At 46.3% G+C, this 16,661-nt stretch overlaps 1 protein-coding gene across 3 annotated transcripts in view; it reads left to right on the top strand.

Annotated features, from left to right (window-relative positions):
* Positions 1-16,661, top strand: part of LAMA1 (laminin subunit alpha 1) — a 125,687-nt gene that overhangs the window by 63,087 nt on the left and 45,939 nt on the right. For all 3 annotated transcript variants that reach the window (XM_024984606.1, XM_024984605.2, XM_024984604.2), the window contains exons 17-29: positions 350-477; positions 1,427-1,513; positions 2,168-2,379; positions 6,905-7,011; positions 7,720-7,897; positions 8,494-8,630; positions 9,316-9,552; positions 10,552-10,695; positions 11,316-11,495; positions 12,857-13,042; positions 13,598-13,725; positions 14,446-14,566; positions 15,557-15,694. In XM_024984606.1, coding sequence (XP_024840374.1) covers positions 350-477; positions 1,427-1,513; positions 2,168-2,379; positions 6,905-7,011; positions 7,720-7,897; positions 8,494-8,630; positions 9,316-9,552; positions 10,552-10,695; positions 11,316-11,495; positions 12,857-13,042; positions 13,598-13,725; positions 14,446-14,566; positions 15,557-15,694 — 1,983 coding nt within the window. The remainder of the gene's footprint in view (positions 1-349; positions 478-1,426; positions 1,514-2,167; positions 2,380-6,904; positions 7,012-7,719; positions 7,898-8,493; positions 8,631-9,315; positions 9,553-10,551; positions 10,696-11,315; positions 11,496-12,856; positions 13,043-13,597; positions 13,726-14,445; positions 14,567-15,556; positions 15,695-16,661) is intronic.

Raw genomic sequence — 16,661 nt, 5'->3', positions numbered from 1 at the left:
TCTCGGGTTTGGAGGCCTCTGCGCACACTTGGGCTGGGGGGGGGGGGCGGTCCACATTCTGCACCCTCTGCCGACCAGGATCTGAGAGCAGCTCTTTGATCCATTTTGTTACTGTAGAAGAGACCGAATATAGTGGTTGGAAGTGAAAGGTCTCTTCACTTCCTGTTTTCACAAATTAAAAGATTTTATCAGCCAGTCTGGAAACAGGCAGCCACTCCTCATATAGGAGTGTTTGGTGACTTGTTTCAGTCTTGTGCCTTTTTTTTTCTGCTTGGACTGCAAGTTGTTTGTGGGTAACTGAGGCTCGCTCAGCGGGCCAGAGCCAAGCCTCTCCACACGTGTTTCCTAGGCATGCCAGCACAACACCACCGGGGAGCACTGTGAGCGCTGCCTGCCCGGCTTCTACGGGCTGCCTTCCCGAGGGACCCCCGGGGACTGCCAGCCCTGCGCTTGCCCGCTCTCCACAGCCTCCAACAAGTAAGCCCGGCTCCTCCACCAGCCAGCCCTGCCCCGAGGGGCCAGGGTCCCCATCCAGACCCGCACTGATGTCTTCAGAGCAAGACCTGTGTGCAATGAGAATGTGAATTTGCCCCATGGTAATTAATTGGGACTCGAGATGGAGGAAAAGACTCTGTCTTTTAAAAAAAGCTTGACATGTTGAAGTATATAAGGCAGGTTGTGTGGTGGCAAAGACATTTGCCTGCCTTTTTCCCTCTTGGTCTCATGTCGATCATCACTTCCTTCAGTGTTGTGTGCCTACCAGTGGGCTAGGAAGTAGAGGGGGGCATGGATATGAATAAAACTTGCTCCTGGGCTTCAGGAGTATTTGAGCTAATGACCAAAATATGTAAATATGAGGCTCATTGGAAATGAACTGAATTCATTAAGTTGATTCAACAAATCTTTATTGAGTGCCTGGTATGTGCTGGGTATCATGGTAGGTGTCCTGAGTATCACACTGTTCAGCCGTGGCTGCCGGTGCCATGGCATCCACTGTGTGATCATGAGGACAGGGGAAGTATGTCCACTCTGCAGGGGGCATCTACCAGGGGCGATGCCCTGAGGAACCAAATTGGAAGTGAACTTGCTCTTGGCCAGTGTGGGTAGCTCTGAGGCAGGCAGCCCAGCCCCAGGGACTGGAGAGGAACTTGGCTTGATCATCAGAGCCGGCCTCCTGGAGGACATTGAGGGTGAGCCAGTGAGCCCAGACAGTGGGGAGAATCGCAGCCCAGGCCAAGGGACAAACAGGGAGTGTCTAGTGCCCACTGGGTGGGCTGTGTGACTGGGGGGCCTTCGTTTCTGGGCTAAGGAGTGAGGATCCAGTGAAGGTGTGTAAGGATAGGAGTGGTGGAAGCCAAGCATTTCAATATTTAGGAGTTCTGCACCATCCACTGGAGAACTGCATGCATCTCTGCTGTTTTGTCAGTTTCAGCCCCACCTGCCACCTGGATGATGGGGACGAAGTGGTGTGTGACCAGTGTGCCCCAGGATACATGGGGGATTGGTGCGAGAGGTACTCCTTCACTCAACCAGTTTCCACAAATGTTTACAATGAATTTTGTGTTTGTTTTTAAATGTGTAGTTACGTGTGGCTTTAAAGTTTTTGATATGTAATTATTATTTATAGACTCAGAGAAGCCAGTCGATCAATTAAAAAATTAATGTTGAAAGTCCATGGGCATACTTGGATCTCTCTGAGCTAACTTGAGTTCTCATCGGTAGCAATGTGAAACAGCCAGGAGTTCATATGTCTGTTCACACATTTGAATGTCCTTTTACTCTGGATAATCCCACAAGTGAGAGCTAGTTTGATATAAGTGTCTCCTGGTGCCTGGAGGCCAGGGGCTGTCTTTCCCGTGTGAGTCTTGGTGCCAAGTCTGGCTGGTCTCCATGGGAGGTGGCCTCCCTGAGTGGTGGGATGCGGGTCGAGTTGCCTGGGTCTGGAGCCTGTCCTAGGAGATTGTTGGCTTATTTGGACGCACTCCCCACGCCTCACAATGAGTGATGGGATCTGTGAATGCCTGAACTGGGAGCCGCGTTCCTCTCACAGTAAATCTTAGGTGAAGAGTTAGTCTGATTGATTAACCACTCAGAGAGTCCCTGGATGGTGGGGGACCGTCTACAGTAATTGCATTTGTGCGCATCTCTGTCTCCATCTTTTATACAGATGTGCAGACGGTTACTATGGAAACCCAACAGTGCCTGGAGACTCCTGCGTCGCATGTAACTGCAGTGGCAACGTTGACCTCTTGGAGCCTGGGAGCTGTGATTCCGTCACCGGAGAATGCCTTCGATGCCTTGGAAACACCGACGGCCCCCACTGTGAGAGGTGTGCTGACGGTTTCTATGGGGACGCAGTGACCGCGAAGAACTGCCGTGGTGAGTGTGTGGGCTGTTGCAGCTGGGTCCACTACTTGCCACCTCGTGAAGACTCCACTCATCTTGTGCTCATGCTGAGTTGCTAAGTCATTTTGGACTCTTTTTTGACCCCATGGACTGTAGCCCACCAGGCTCCTCTGTCCATGGGATTTCTCAGGCAAGAATACTGGAGTGGGTTGCCAGTTCCTCCTTCAGGGAATCTTCTTGACCCAGGGATTGAACTTGAGTCTCCTGCATTGGCAAGTGGAGTCTTTACCCCGAGCCACTGGGGAAACTCATCCATCCATCTACCTACCATCAAACAGTGCTCGGCCCAGGAGGTCACTTGACCTCATCTGCACTGGGTTAGCTCGATCAGTTACTCCAAATGGAGGTCAAGTGGCCTAGAAAACACACAGCCTCCCATTTCAGGAGGAAGTGGTACTCCACAGAGTGCTGGCACTGCTCCCAGGGACTGAGGAGGTGAAGGAAGCCTGTCCTGTTTGTCAGGTAGATGCTAAGGGCTTCTTGAGGCAGATGGGATTTCAAGATGTGGAGTGGTAAATGGGGAGACCCTAGCCCTCAGATTGGCACATCTCAGTAGTCTTTGCCTGAACTGCTGACTCCATGTCGCTCTGCAGGGCTCAGCTCAGACTCTTGAGATGATACACTGTGCAGAATCAGTTACTGAGAAAAGCAAATTCCCAGGATGACAAACGTATAGCCTTAGGTCTGATACAGCTCTCCGTTTTATTTTTTGCACGGTTCTTGAAAAAGGAATGAAAAAATAAAAATTGCAGTGATCTGTTGTTCTGATGCATGCGTGCTAAGTTGCTTCAGTCGTGTCTGACTTTGTGACCTGTAGACTGTAGTCCTCCAGGCTCCGTCTGTCCATGGGATTCTCCAGGCAAGAATACTGGAGTGGGTTGCCATGCCCTCCTGCAGGGGATCCTCCCCACACAGGGATTGAATCCGTGTCTCTTATGTCACCTGCATTGTTAGGCGGGTTCTTTACCACCATAACTACCTTTTTGATAGTGAAGTTGCTCAGTCGTGTCTGACTCTTTGCGACCCCATGGACTGTAGTCTGTCAGGCTCCTCCGTCCATGGGATTTTCCAGGCGAGAATACTGGGAGTGGGTTGCCATTTCCTTCTCCAGGGGATCTTCCCGACCCAGGGATTGAACCCGGGTCTCCCGCAGACAGACTGTTTACCATCTGAGCCACCAGGAAAGCCCCTTTTGATGATTTCACCGTTTTGATGATTTCCTATAAATACTGAAGCCCGGCTATGCTATTACAATGTAGAGACACAAGAGGGAGCCAGTGATACAGAAAAGATGCTACCTAGGAGGACAAGGGATGAACAAGGTGTTAATGACCCTGGGCTTAGGAGCCTGATGTTCAGCATCTTGATTGACTATCATAGGAGATGATAATTATCATAATTATGATAACCTGTGATTGTGTAAAGCTTCAAAGTTTACAGAATGCCTTCAACCATTCTCATGGCTTTTCTTTTCACGTTTATCGCAAACCTCGATGATTGTTCATTTGTCACTTACTGCATGTCTGTTACTTCCCAGGCACTATGCTAAGTATTGTGATGGGAGTTGGAACTTTATCAGACTTGAAAAATCCTAAGTCTAGTGGGGAGCTATATAGGATGGTGTACCAGGGAAGCACATGTGTGTTCAGGGCATTAGGGTCTGAATAACACAGGGTAGCATCCGGGGTTACATGGTCACCAAGCAGCCATGTGGTATTAGGCAAATTTATTAACCTTGCCTAGCTGCTATTTCCTCATTCGTAAAATGGACATAAGTATATGTGTACACTAGGCCTTTCTGAAAAATAAATGGGATAACAAATTCAAAGTTCTAGACAGTAAAGAAATGGTAGCAATTATAATTGCTAGCAATAAGAGCAGTAATTTATATTATTTTTCTGTATCAATACTGTCCAATATAAATGCAAGCCATGCATGTAATTGAAAATTTTGTAGTAGCCACCTTTTAAAAATTATAAAGAAATGGATGCTGCTGCTGCTGCTGCTAAGTCACTTCAGTTGTGTCCGACTCTGTGTGACCCCATAGACGGCAGCCCACCAGGCTCCCCCGTCCCTGGGATTCTCCAGTCAAGAACACTGGAGTGGGTTGCCATTTCCTTCTCCAATGCATGAAAGTGAAGAGTGAAAGTGAAGTCACTCAGTCGTATCCGACTCTTAGCGACCCCATGGACTGCAGCCTACCAGGCTCCTCCATCCATGGGATTTTCCAGGCAAGAGTACTGGAGTGGGGTGCCATTGCCTTCTCCAAGAAATGGATGAAATACGTGTTAATAACACATTGTATTTAACTCAATATATAGAAAGTGTTATTTTATCATGTAATCAAATTTTCAAAGTGCTAATGAGATGATTGCTTTCTTTTTTTAATAATGAGTCTTCAAAATGCAGTGCATCTTTTATCAGATCAGATCAGTCGCTCAGTCGTGTCTGACTCTTTGCGACCCCATGAATCACAGCACGCCAGCCCTCCCTGTCCATCACCAACTCCCGGAGTTCACTCAGACTCATGTCCATCGAGTCAGTGATGCCATCCAGCCATCTCATCCTCTGTCGTCCCCTTCTCCTCTTGCCCCCAGTCCCTCCCGGCATCAGAGTCTTTTCCAGTGAGTCAACTCTTCAAATGAGGTGGCCAAAGTATTGGAGTTTCAGCTTTAGCATCAGTCCTTCCAAAGAAATCCCAGGGCTGATCTCCTTCAGAATGGACTGGTTGGATCTCCTTGCAGCCCAAGGGACTCTCAAGAGTCTTCTCCAACACCACAGTTCAAAAGCATCAATTCTTCAGCGCTCAGCCTTCTTCACAGTCCAACTCTCACATTCATACATGACCACTGGAAAAATCATAGTCTTGACCAGACGGACCTTTGTTGGCAAAGTAATGTCTCTCCTTTTGAATATGCTATCTAGGTTGGTCATAACTTTCCTTCCAAGGAGTAAGCATCTTTTAATTTCATTGCTGCAGTCACCATCTGCAGTGATTTTGGAGCCCAGAAAAATAAAGTCTGACAGTGTTTCCACTGTTTCCCCATCTGTTTCCCATGAAATGATGGGACCGGATGCCATGATCTTTGTTTTCTGAAGGCATCTTTTATAGCCTATCCTAGGGCTTCCTAAGTGACTCAGTGGTAAAGAATCAGCCTGCAATGCAGAAGGCACAAGAGACCCAGGTTCAATCCCTTGGTAGGGAAGATCCCCTGGAGAAGGAAATGACAGCCCACTCCAGTATTCTTGCCTGGGAAATCCCATGGACAGAGGAGCCTGGTGGGCTACAGTCCATGGGGTTGCAGAAGAGTCTGACACAACCTAGTGACTAAACAACAACAATAATTAGGATGCTAAATTTTCATCAGAAATACGTGATCTACATTTAGGTTACATAAAATTTAGTGTTGAAGAAGTGGATTCATACACCCAAGTTTTTCAAACACATTTACAAGTTTTCCTTTATGTACATCCAGCCTGACATAGCTGTGTGATTTATGGTAAATTATATCATCTTCCTAAGTCTTAGATTTCTCAGCAAAGAGAAAAATAAATTTTTCACCAAATAGAAAAATGTTAGTGCTTCCCTTCTGTGTTTGTTATGAAGGTTAATTCATTTATTCCACATTTTGCCTGTAATGTGACAGACACAAGCTGACGGGTGTGTGCCCTGCAAAGTGTGCCACACACAGTGTGCTTGGGGCTGAGATATTTCGTGATGTTTTTCTTACATGATTATGCCATCGGACAGAGTGTGCATTTTCTAAGCCTAAGCATTCCTAAATAGTACACATCATGGGATATCTTGTCAGTGAACATATTACAAATTTTAAATGAAGTGAATATTGACAGCTGTGGTATGAATATCAATTCAACCTTTCTTGGACTCGTTAAATTGCATCACTTAGACAAGGTGAGGGACTTTGTAGCTTTAAACATCAATATTCTGGCTGGAGATGAAACTGCAACCTCAGCCCTGAATGCCTGAGTCAAACAACTCAGGTCTTAGAATAAGAAATATTTCATTAAATCATGAACTATAATATTAGTTATCTAATTAACTAATATTATAAACTATAATATTAGTTATCTACATGGCTATAACTCAACTTAAAATAATTTATATATGATTGGAATGAGCAAATGGCTAAATAACTTTTGAAATCTTTTTTGCATGTTTTTTAATGAAGTTTGGTTGATATACATTGGCAGCTCATTTTAAAAATTTCAAGGAATTCATGAAATTGGTTAAGCTCATTTGCAGATTATTACCTTAATAGTTTCAGTACATTTTTTTGTCTATGATGGTTCCTTGCACCAACCTTATGTTGACTCACTCAGAAAAAGAGTAAATTTTTAAAGTTATTGCAAAGCAATCATTTTGTTTTCATTTTCCGATTTGAAACACGAATGTGTAAGATTTCTCCTTTGGGGATTAAGGGACTATATATGAGCCATATCCATAAATAGGCACAAATATGTCTTCTGTGTGTGTTAGCCTGTGAATGTCATGGCCAAGGCTCCCTTTCTGCCGTCTGCCACCCGGAAACTGGACTCTGTGAGTGCAAACCACACGTGACCGGACAGCGGTGTGACCAGTGCTTGGTAAGATGCCTCCAGGTCCTTGAGTACAGTTCATGTGTGCATCAGTGTTGACGTCTGGAACTGGTTCAGATGAAATGGATCATGACTGCCAGAAAGAGTGGGTGCCTGCAGCACGGTGGTGGGAGCTGCTGTGCACCCATGTCTGGAGAGTGTGTATCAGTTCTGAGGGTGGTGGGATGATGTCACGAGTCCTTTGTGAGCTTGTGACACACGCAGGTGCTGATTTGGGAAATGTTCTAGTAGATATTTTGTTTTTGTCATTCAGTCTCTAAGTCATGTCCGACTTTTTGCCACCCCACGGACAGCAGCATGCCAGGCTCCTCTGTCCTCTGCTATCTCCCAGAGTTTGCTCAAACTCATGTCCACCAAGTCGGTGGTTAGTAGGTTGCTGCTATTGCTAAGTTGCTTCAGTCGTGTCTGACTTGGTGCAGCCCCATGGATAGCAGCCCACCAGGCTCCTCTGTCCCTGGGATTCTTCAGGCAAGAATACTGGAGTGAGTTGCCAGTTCCTTCTCCATTAGTAGTTACTGCTGCTGCTGCTGCTGCTAAGTCACGTCAGTCGTGTCTGACTCTGTGCGACCCCACAGATGGCAGCCTACCAGGCTCCACTGTCCCTGGGATTCTCCAGGCAAGAATACTGGAGTTAGTAGTTACTAGTCACTGACTAAAATCTGTTCTATCTTCTTCCGCTCTGCCCCCATGAAACAGTACGGCTACTATGGGCTGGAGACGGGGCTCGGGTGCCTGCCCTGTAACTGCAGTGCCGGCTCCCTGTCGGATGACTGCACACCAGAAGGCCACTGTCTCTGCGTCCCGGGTGTGGCCGGGGAGAAGTGCGACAGGTGTGCCCGTGGCTTCTATTCCTACCAGGACGGCGGCTGTACACGTAAGCGCTGGGATTCAGCATTTCAGACTTCCCTAGAAAAGTGCCTAAACTTTTCTTGGAACTCTCCTTCGGCTTCAGACTAATTCTGTTAAATTCCTTTACGTTTTTTCTTTACGTGTAGGAATTCATTCCTTGTTTTCTGTTTCCTGATCCCTGTTCTGGAAAGTCCATAAGCCTTGGTCAGGCTGTACTAACTGTGTGAGCTTAGGCTAATGACTTGCCTTAGCTTTGGTCTCCTCATCCGTAAAGTGGAGGAGCCGATTAGACTCCATCCAGGAGTTACTGTTAAGGTGGTACTTAGAGTCCTTGGCACAGTGACTGGCACACAGAGGCTCAGTAAGCCTTAGCTGTCTGCTTTCCCCACCTGTGGAGGCCTTGCCTGGCCTTCTCTCTGTTTCTCCGATGCCTCCTGATCATCTCTCATGCAACAGCCTGTCATGAGACATGGTGGGGTCCTGGGGATCATGAGGTCTCTTCAGGAGCTACAGGAGTGGTTGAGATTATTAACACAGGCAGACACTGCAGCAGCAGCATCTCTGACTTCTTTGGTTGACCCGACGGTCCTGATCCCTAACAAGACTCCATATCTCTTGTAGCCTGCGACTGCGCTCATACCCAGAACACCTGTGACCCGGAGACCGGGGAGTGTGTGTGCCCGCCTCACACTCGGGGTGCAGCGTGCGAGGAGTGTGCAGACGGACACTGGGGCCACGACCTAGAGCTTGGATGCCAGGTGTGCGCTGCCACCGCATGTTTTCCTCACTGAGAACCACTTTGCTGGGTCCGGTTTCGTTCTGTTTCTTTTATCTGTGTGCTTAATTTTACCCTGTTGAGTGGCTTCATGGTTTCTAGTCATAACTCAGCACCCATGGTGGGAATCAAAGTGGAAGAAGTGACATCCTTAAAACGCAATATTCTAAATTTTCTTCAAGAGCCTACCTTTGAGAAATTGACAGCTTAGTAGATCAAAATTTTATTTTACTGCCTTTTAAATATATTCTGCAATAGACGCTATCTTCCAGGAGAAGGACATAAAGTGCTTTCCTGGGGCAGGGCACATATGTCTCGTCTTCCATGGTTCTATTTTTCTGTGTTACTTTTGTCTGTTAAATGTAGAGTTTGCGTTTTGAAAACAGAGGGAACATTACTCGTCTTCTAACATGATTTTGCTGGACTGCTTTGACCTACTAAGTAGATTGAATTTCAGTCCACAACTGTGGCCCAGCATGCAGGGGTTCGACGATGTCCAGCAATGTGGGTCCTGTCTCTTGATGGCTTGTGTCGTGAGTTCCAAAAGCAGCAGTGAGAGAGGTCCGTTTGATTGTATGGTTTCTCCAGGTTTCCTGTCGTCCCTGTCTGTACACATTGTGAAAATGTAAAAGCTACCTTTTGATTTATTTCACTGTTGTCTCTTCCAGGCCTGTAATTGCAGTAGTGTGGGGGCAGCCAGCCAACGGTGTGATGTAGTCACCGGCCACTGCCGGTGTAAGCCTGCCTTCGGTGGACGGACCTGCGAGCAGTGCTCCCCAGGGTACAAAGGCTTCCCCGACTGCATGGCCTGTGACTGTGACCCGAGAGGGACCCTGGCCGACACCTGCGACCAGGAGCAGGGTCTCTGCAGCTGTGCCCAGGAAACCGGAGCCTGCTCTTGCAAGGTACTGGCCTCGACCCCACTTCCTTTCCACCCTCTCACTCATCATCATGACTTCAGGGCTTTCACTATTTAAATAAGCACCTGGCTTCTAGATGCTTCTCTTAATGAGTTTGCACCGCCTTCTGTGTCTGAGGTTAAATTCTGTGTGTGCTCTTCTAGAGTGATGGATGATGCTTTAGATGGAATTTGTACAGTTTATTACAAGTGTCAGATGATGGAACTGATTTGAAAAACATGCCGAGTTTTCTATCATGTGTCCCGGTTGGCTGAGTAGCCAGTCTGTCTTGAATATACAGATAAAATAGATAACAGGGCTTCAGGAGAATGTGTGGTTGTACAGCTGGTAAGTAACTCTTCTCTTGCGCCTGCTGGGCAGACTGGAGGAAATTTGCATCGATTATTTTCCCAGGAGGTTAGATTTCAACATCGTACCTAGCTCTGTGAATTTTCATTCGTTTTCCCATTGTGCTTTGTTACCAGAAGGTCCCTGACCACTTTTCTGGTCCTTTCCTTGGGCCCAGGAGATGAAAGCCTGGTCCTGGGCTGATTGGTGGTGGGGGATGAGGGAGGGGAAACTCGAGTGGGTTGGGGGTGATGGGATTCTCAGTGGATCTGTGCTTGGTTCCCCGCGTCTGTGGCCTCAGTTCTCACCACAGACGGCCAGTGCAGGACAACCGGCCCAAGGCTCTTTGCCTGACTACTCAACCAGTCCCATGGGGACTCACTTCAGGAGGATCCGGGCCCCCTCCTGGAGACTCACTAGGGTGTCTACATTTTCCTGAAGCTTCTGAGATGATTCAGATGATTAGCTGAGCTTGGGAATCACTGATTCTGAGAGAACTGATGCTCAGAGTGGTTGAGGAGCCAGCCTGAGAAGCAGCTGGTTCATCCATGCCTGTTCATCCAAAACGGTTTCTGTGTTTGGTTCCATTTCCGTTTGTTCAGAAACCGTGTCTCCTTTTCTCAAGTAGAAGTGAGTGTATCGCTTTGTCCCCTTTAGGAAAACGTCGCTGGGCCTCAGTGCGGTGAGTGCCGAGCCGGCACCTTTGCTCTGGACAAGGCGGACCCTCGGGGATGCACGCCCTGCTTCTGCTTCGGGCTGTCGCAGCTGTGCTCAGAGGCCCAGGGCTACGTGAGGACGCCAGTGAGTCACACGCGCATTAAGCGTTCTGTTTTTAACCCTCTACCATTGGGAGCTGGGTCCAGGTGGGAGAGACAGTTAAGTACTTGTGTTGCATTTTCCTCTTACTGCGTCAGAAATTCTTGGAAGCTAATTTGAGATCATTAAGAATCAGAACTCTAGGATTTCCCTGGTGATCCAGTGGCTAAAGACTCCGAGCGCCCAGTGCAGGGGGCCAGGTTTGATCCCTGGTCAGGGAACTAAATCCCGCATGTCACAGTAAAGATTCCACAAGCTGCAATTAAGACCTGCGAGGCCTAAAAAATAAAAGCCTCAGAGCCCTGCCTTTGCTGTCAAGGAAGTAAACAGAGCAGAAACCAAGATGTTGGTGTCGCTGTGTGCTAACCTGCCCACAGCTTTAGTTGGAAGATGAAGTTGCAGTATCTCAGTGGTCTCCTTCATGTCACTGAACATTGCCCAGTATAGCACTTTCAGTTCATTTTAGTCCAGCTGTTTAAGTTTAAAAGAAAAGCCTTTCTTATTCCTGTTTGAGTAATGAAGCCATCTCACCTGAAACAGCGAAGCCTCTGACGGTCTGAGGTGCAGAGTTCATTCACGTTCTGTGTCCTCCCCTCCCTGACTAGGTGACACTGGGCTCAGATCAGCCTCTGCTGCGTGTGGTTTCTCAGAGTAACCTCAAGGGCACAACCGAGGGGGTGTACTACCAGGCCCCCGATGTCCTGCTGGACGCCGTGACCGTCAGGCAGCAGGTCCACGCGGAGCCGTTTTACTGGCGGCTGCCCGGACAGTTTCAGGGAGACCAGGTGAGACAAGCACCCAGCCTAGAGCCCCGTCCACCTTTCCTGGGGGCAGAAGTGCCGGTGGAAGTCACAAGGGCCTGGGTTGGCCTATTCCTAACAGAGTGGGTATTAGTCTCCTCTTCTTCGAGGGGATGGAGTGATTAACACTTAGAAAAAGTCCTCCAGGTGAATGGTTCTTTTACCGTTTTCATTAATTTTAAGGGGTTTCCCTGGTGGCTCAGATGGTAAAGAATCTGCGTGTGATTCAGGAGACCCAGGTTCAATCCCTGCATCAGAAAGATCCCCTGGAGAAGGGAATGGCTACCCAGTCTAGTATTCTTGCCTGGAGAATCTCCATGGACAGAGGAGTCTGGCAGGCTACAGTCCATAGGGTCACAAACGACTTAGCACACACACACATCAATTTTTAAGTCTTTTCAAGTGAAAGTCGTATTCCTTTTCTCCCTTTTAAAGCAATCACTCAACAAACATTTATTTATTTTTTTTTACTAATAGAGGCTCAGTACAAGCCTGGGTGCTATGGCCTAGGAGGGTCTTCTCAAGAATTTGTCACCTATTTGGGGGAAAGAAAAGAAACGAAGACATGGTTTGCATTTTTGCTTATATAAATACATGAGTTGATGTGTGAATTCAACCTGATTTTTGAAACTTGGAAATATGTTCTCCAGTGGTTATAGATCATGTTTAATTCAAGGAGCTTGAAAATCATTAGAATGATTATCACATTGCTTTGTCACTTTGGAGCTCACCTTTGTTGGCATCATTAAGAGAAAACACTGGGGGGTGATGGGTTTGACTGTGACTTTGATGGTGGTGGTGGTGGTTTCAAAGGTGTACTTATCCCCAACTTATCAACTTGTATTCAATACATAAATGCAGCTTTTTGCAGCCAAACACACCTTTATAAAGTGGTTTTAATATCATATATGAAACGAGTCGCCAGCCCAGGTTCAATGCACAATACTGGGTGCTTGGGGCAGTGCACTGGGATGACCCAGAGGGATGGTACGGGGAGGGAGGAGGGAGGAGGGTTCAGGATGGGGAACACGTGTATACCTGTGGCAGACTCATGTTGATATATGGCAAAACCAATACAATATTGTAAAGTTAAAAAATAAAATTAAAAAAAGGAAAAAAAATAAAGTGGTTTGTAAAACTTTTAAAGGATTGCGTACTTAACCACAGCTTGGATCAACTTAAGAATCCAGAACTAAGTAGAATTAGAAGGCAGCACATGTCAAACAACATATTACACTCAACGTGATGTATTTTTAAAGATTTCCTTCAAATGGCAGCAGGCTTATGCTGAAATATCTTTAAACCAAGGCTATGTCAGAGACGTAAACAGCACTTCTCTCCGACAGCTCCTGGCCTACGGCGGCACACTGCGCTACAGCGTGGCCTTCTATGCTTCCGATGGGATCGGCACCTCCAACCTGGAACCCCAGGTGCTCGTCAAAGGAGGCCGGACCAGGAAGCAGGTCATCTACGTGGACGCGCCGGCCCCCGAGAACGGAGTGAGGCAGGAGCAGGAAGTGGGGATGACAGAGGTGACTGAGTGCTCTTTCCACATACAGTCCTTGGGCTGGGAACTCTGCATGTAATGAAATCATGAAGCTGCTATAAATAAGAGAGAGTGAAGAAGGCTTTGGGTCAAAATTCCATTGGGTTTAGCAAGGTTTCTAAAAGGATTCAGATCTCTATTCTCAAGAAAGGCGTATGAGGCTCATGTTCATTTAGTGCGAATGCAGCTTAAATCCTTTATCTGAATACAGGAGTCTCAGCCTACGGAGTCTCAGCCTATGAATGTAATGGTTCTGGGTTTTTGGATGCCCTTGAATTTGGGACGTGTGTGTTCCTTCCTCCAGGAGAGGTTTACTGATTGTTCTCTGTGTGGCTGGCCCCAGCGGAGGTGTTACGAGGTTGTTGATAAATGAGGTGGTGGGATGACTGCGCCCAGCAAGTGACAGGAGAGCTTCCATAGTTAAATTTAAGGTCACGCACAGAGCTGGGCTTACTGCTGGAGAAATCTCTAAAGGAATTAAGTTCACGTGCCTCTGATGATCTGTACCCTAACTTTAGTTGAATGTGCTTCTCATCCGCAGAGTTTTTGGAAATATTTTAACTCTGTTTCTGAAGAACCTGTCACACGTTCAGATTTTATGTCTGTTCTTAGCAACATTGAGTACATTCTCATCAAAGCCTCTTATGGCCAAGGATTACAGCAAAGCAGGTACTTGGAAATTTCTAGAATTTTTAATGTATCTTTCTTATTTGAAAGCAAACCTTAAGGACTTGGTTCACTTCATCTCCCATTACCCCATGTTGTTAATATATATATCTCTGTTCCTCACCAAAATCTTATTAAATATTAATGTTATTATGAAGTATGTGAAAATGACATAGATTATCCATCTCCTATAGTAATGTGGATATAGCTTGTAAGTACACGAGGATGATACCTTCCATATAAACAGCAAAGCAGTTCTCCCGTTTTCTGCCCTTCAACTGCAAGGCCCATTCTTTGTCACAGTGTATCAGGAATGTCATCCCTTGCTCATTTAGTATCACGATGCCATCCCCTAAAGACTCATTTAGTATCACGATGCCATCCCCTAAAGACTCATTTAGTATCACGATACTATCCCCTAAAGAAAGCCACCCAAGTTATGGCCAGACTAGTCCTTCAAGTTCTTGCAGGTACGCTTTCTCTAACATTGTTCTTAAGTTCTGAAAATCTGGCCGAGGACTTTCCCTGTGAAATGACTAATGTGCTTTTTGTGTGTTTTTACCCATTTCCTTTATAACTGTGAATGGCAACGACCCTCCACCTGGCAGGAAAGTTCTGGTTCTCTAGGTGCGCCAACATGATTGTGTAATGTGCTGTTTCTGAAAGCTCTCTTTGTAAATATTAGTGCCTGCTTTCACACTTCTTAACCCAATGGTTTCACAGAATCTCAAATATTTCAATGGAGGTCGGCAGAAAGGCGGAAGAGTTACACGCAGGCAGGGTGGTGGCCCTCCTGTTAGAGAAGTGCGTCTGTCCTCCAGGCACGGCTGGACTCTCGTGTCAGGTAGGAGATGGTGGTTGAAGCCCGGCTCCTGGTTTGGGGTTGAAATATGCTTGTTACAGCAGCTCTGAGTGATGACTAGCGCTGTGCATTTCTGTTATGTCATTTTTTCCCCCTTTTAAAAATTACTTGTGGTAGGATAGGCATTTATCATCTTGACTATTTCTAAAGCGTGCAGTTCAGTAGTTCACTCATGCTGCTGTGCAACCAACCTTCAGAATTCTTCATCTTATAAAACTGAAAACTCTGTACCCATTAAACACTTACCCCTATACCCACCCCCAGACTCACCCTTCTACTTTCTGTCTTATGAAACTGCTGCTCTAGGCCCTTGATATAAGTGGAGTCATGCAGTATTTATCTTTTGGTGACTGGCCAATTTCACAGGGCATGATGCCCTCAAGATTCATCTATGTTGTAGGCCGTGTCAGAGTCTGCTTCCTTCTTAAGGTTGAATCACATTCCACTGGCTGGATGAACCACATTGTGTTTATCCATCCATCCATTAGCGGACATTTGAGTTGCTTTCACCTTTGGCTATTGTCAGTAATGCTGCTACAAACATGGGTGTACAAATGTGGCCAAGACCCTGGATTCAGTTCTTTGGGGTTTATACCCAGAAGCAGAACTGCTGGATCATGCGATAACGCTTTAGCTTTTTGATGACCCACCATACTAACCATCATTTTGCTTCCCACAGTGACACACTTTTCTTTGTTCCCACCAGCAGAGCAGCAGCATTCCAGTTTCTCCACCTCCCCGCCAACACTTACTATTTTCTGTTTTTTTTTGTTGTTTTTTTGATAGTAACCATGGGAGCTGGCATCTCATGGTGGTTTTGATTTGCACTTCCGTGATGATTAGTGATGCTGAGCATCCTTTCATGTGCCAGTCATCTAGGCATCTTCTCTGGAGAAATGTGTATTCAAATCGTCTGTCCATTTCTTAATCGGGTGTTTTTTGTTCACTTCCTTCCCTTTTGCCTCCCTCCAGGACTGCGCTCCTGGTTACCACAGAGGGAAGCTTCCGGAAGGTGATGGCAGGAGACCACGCCCTCTGCTGGCCCCATGTGTGCCCTGCAATTGCAATAACCACAGTGACACCTGTGACCCAGAAACCGGGAAGTGTCTGGTACGCTGGTTTGTGTGGGTGCTTGTCTGACACTCAAAATTACCGCAGACTCTGAGTGTCTACTTTTCTGGTTTGAAATCACACCAGTTCCTTGATTTAGAGTATTTAAATTTAGCTAAATGTAAGGTATACAAATATTTCCTTCAGAAAGGTCTAGCTAAGTGGCCTGACATGTTTGGTGGAAATTCTTTTATAAATTCTTTGAATTTGTTTATGGGTATCAATTTGGAAATGAGTTAAGTGTCTCTTGTTTTTACCTGCAGTAGAGGTGGTACATGAGAACTTTCTGTCATAGAATTTGAAGGGTCACCTGGATGTTTTTAGATAAGTTAAGGCCAAAGTTGAAAATATATTTCTCTATGTAAGGTATTGCTTTCTCCTTGCCTTTGTTAAAAAGTACATGTTTTCCTGGAGGTCTTCGTGTGCATTTGCTTCCTGGCTCTCTCCCCCTAGACCATCAGTGACATAAGGAGAGCTCTGACCGCTGAAAAGGACCAAGAGCCTCAGACAGAAAGCTTGTGACCTTGACTGAAGACAAACTCTTGTGTCCAGGGTTTTGCTTTAGCCAACAAGATCTTATTGATAACACAGAATAATCTGATATTTTTTCCCTACTCCTGAAATCTCATTCTTTATAATAACTCATGTGGGAACATTGGTTCCCTGTCTAAATTGTGCCAAGACTGACTTGATGCAGGCAAAATAGCTCATTCAAGGAAAATGAGCTGCCCACCAAGACACACCAAAGGCTCCTAGATCCTGGCTGTAGCCTCATCACAGAAACCAGGGCTCCCACGGCAGATCTGTCTTCCTCTTCTTTTATTGGGAAGCATCTTTCATATGCGGAATTTAAAGGCAATCTTCCCTGGGAAAACTGTTAAACCATAGCCATGCACAGGTGAATTTAAAAGCTGAAATGCTGCATGGATTTCCTCAGTTAAAAAGATGTGTGTTCACCTTTGCTGAC

Source organism: Bos taurus, chromosome 24 (genome assembly GCF_002263795.3).
Source record: "Bos taurus isolate L1 Dominette 01449 registration number 42190680 breed Hereford chromosome 24, ARS-UCD2.0, whole genome shotgun sequence".
Classification (NCBI taxonomy): domain Eukaryota; kingdom Metazoa; phylum Chordata; class Mammalia; order Artiodactyla; family Bovidae; genus Bos; species Bos taurus.
Note: the sequence above shows the minus strand (reverse complement) of the source record. Positions and strands in the feature narration are given on the sequence as shown.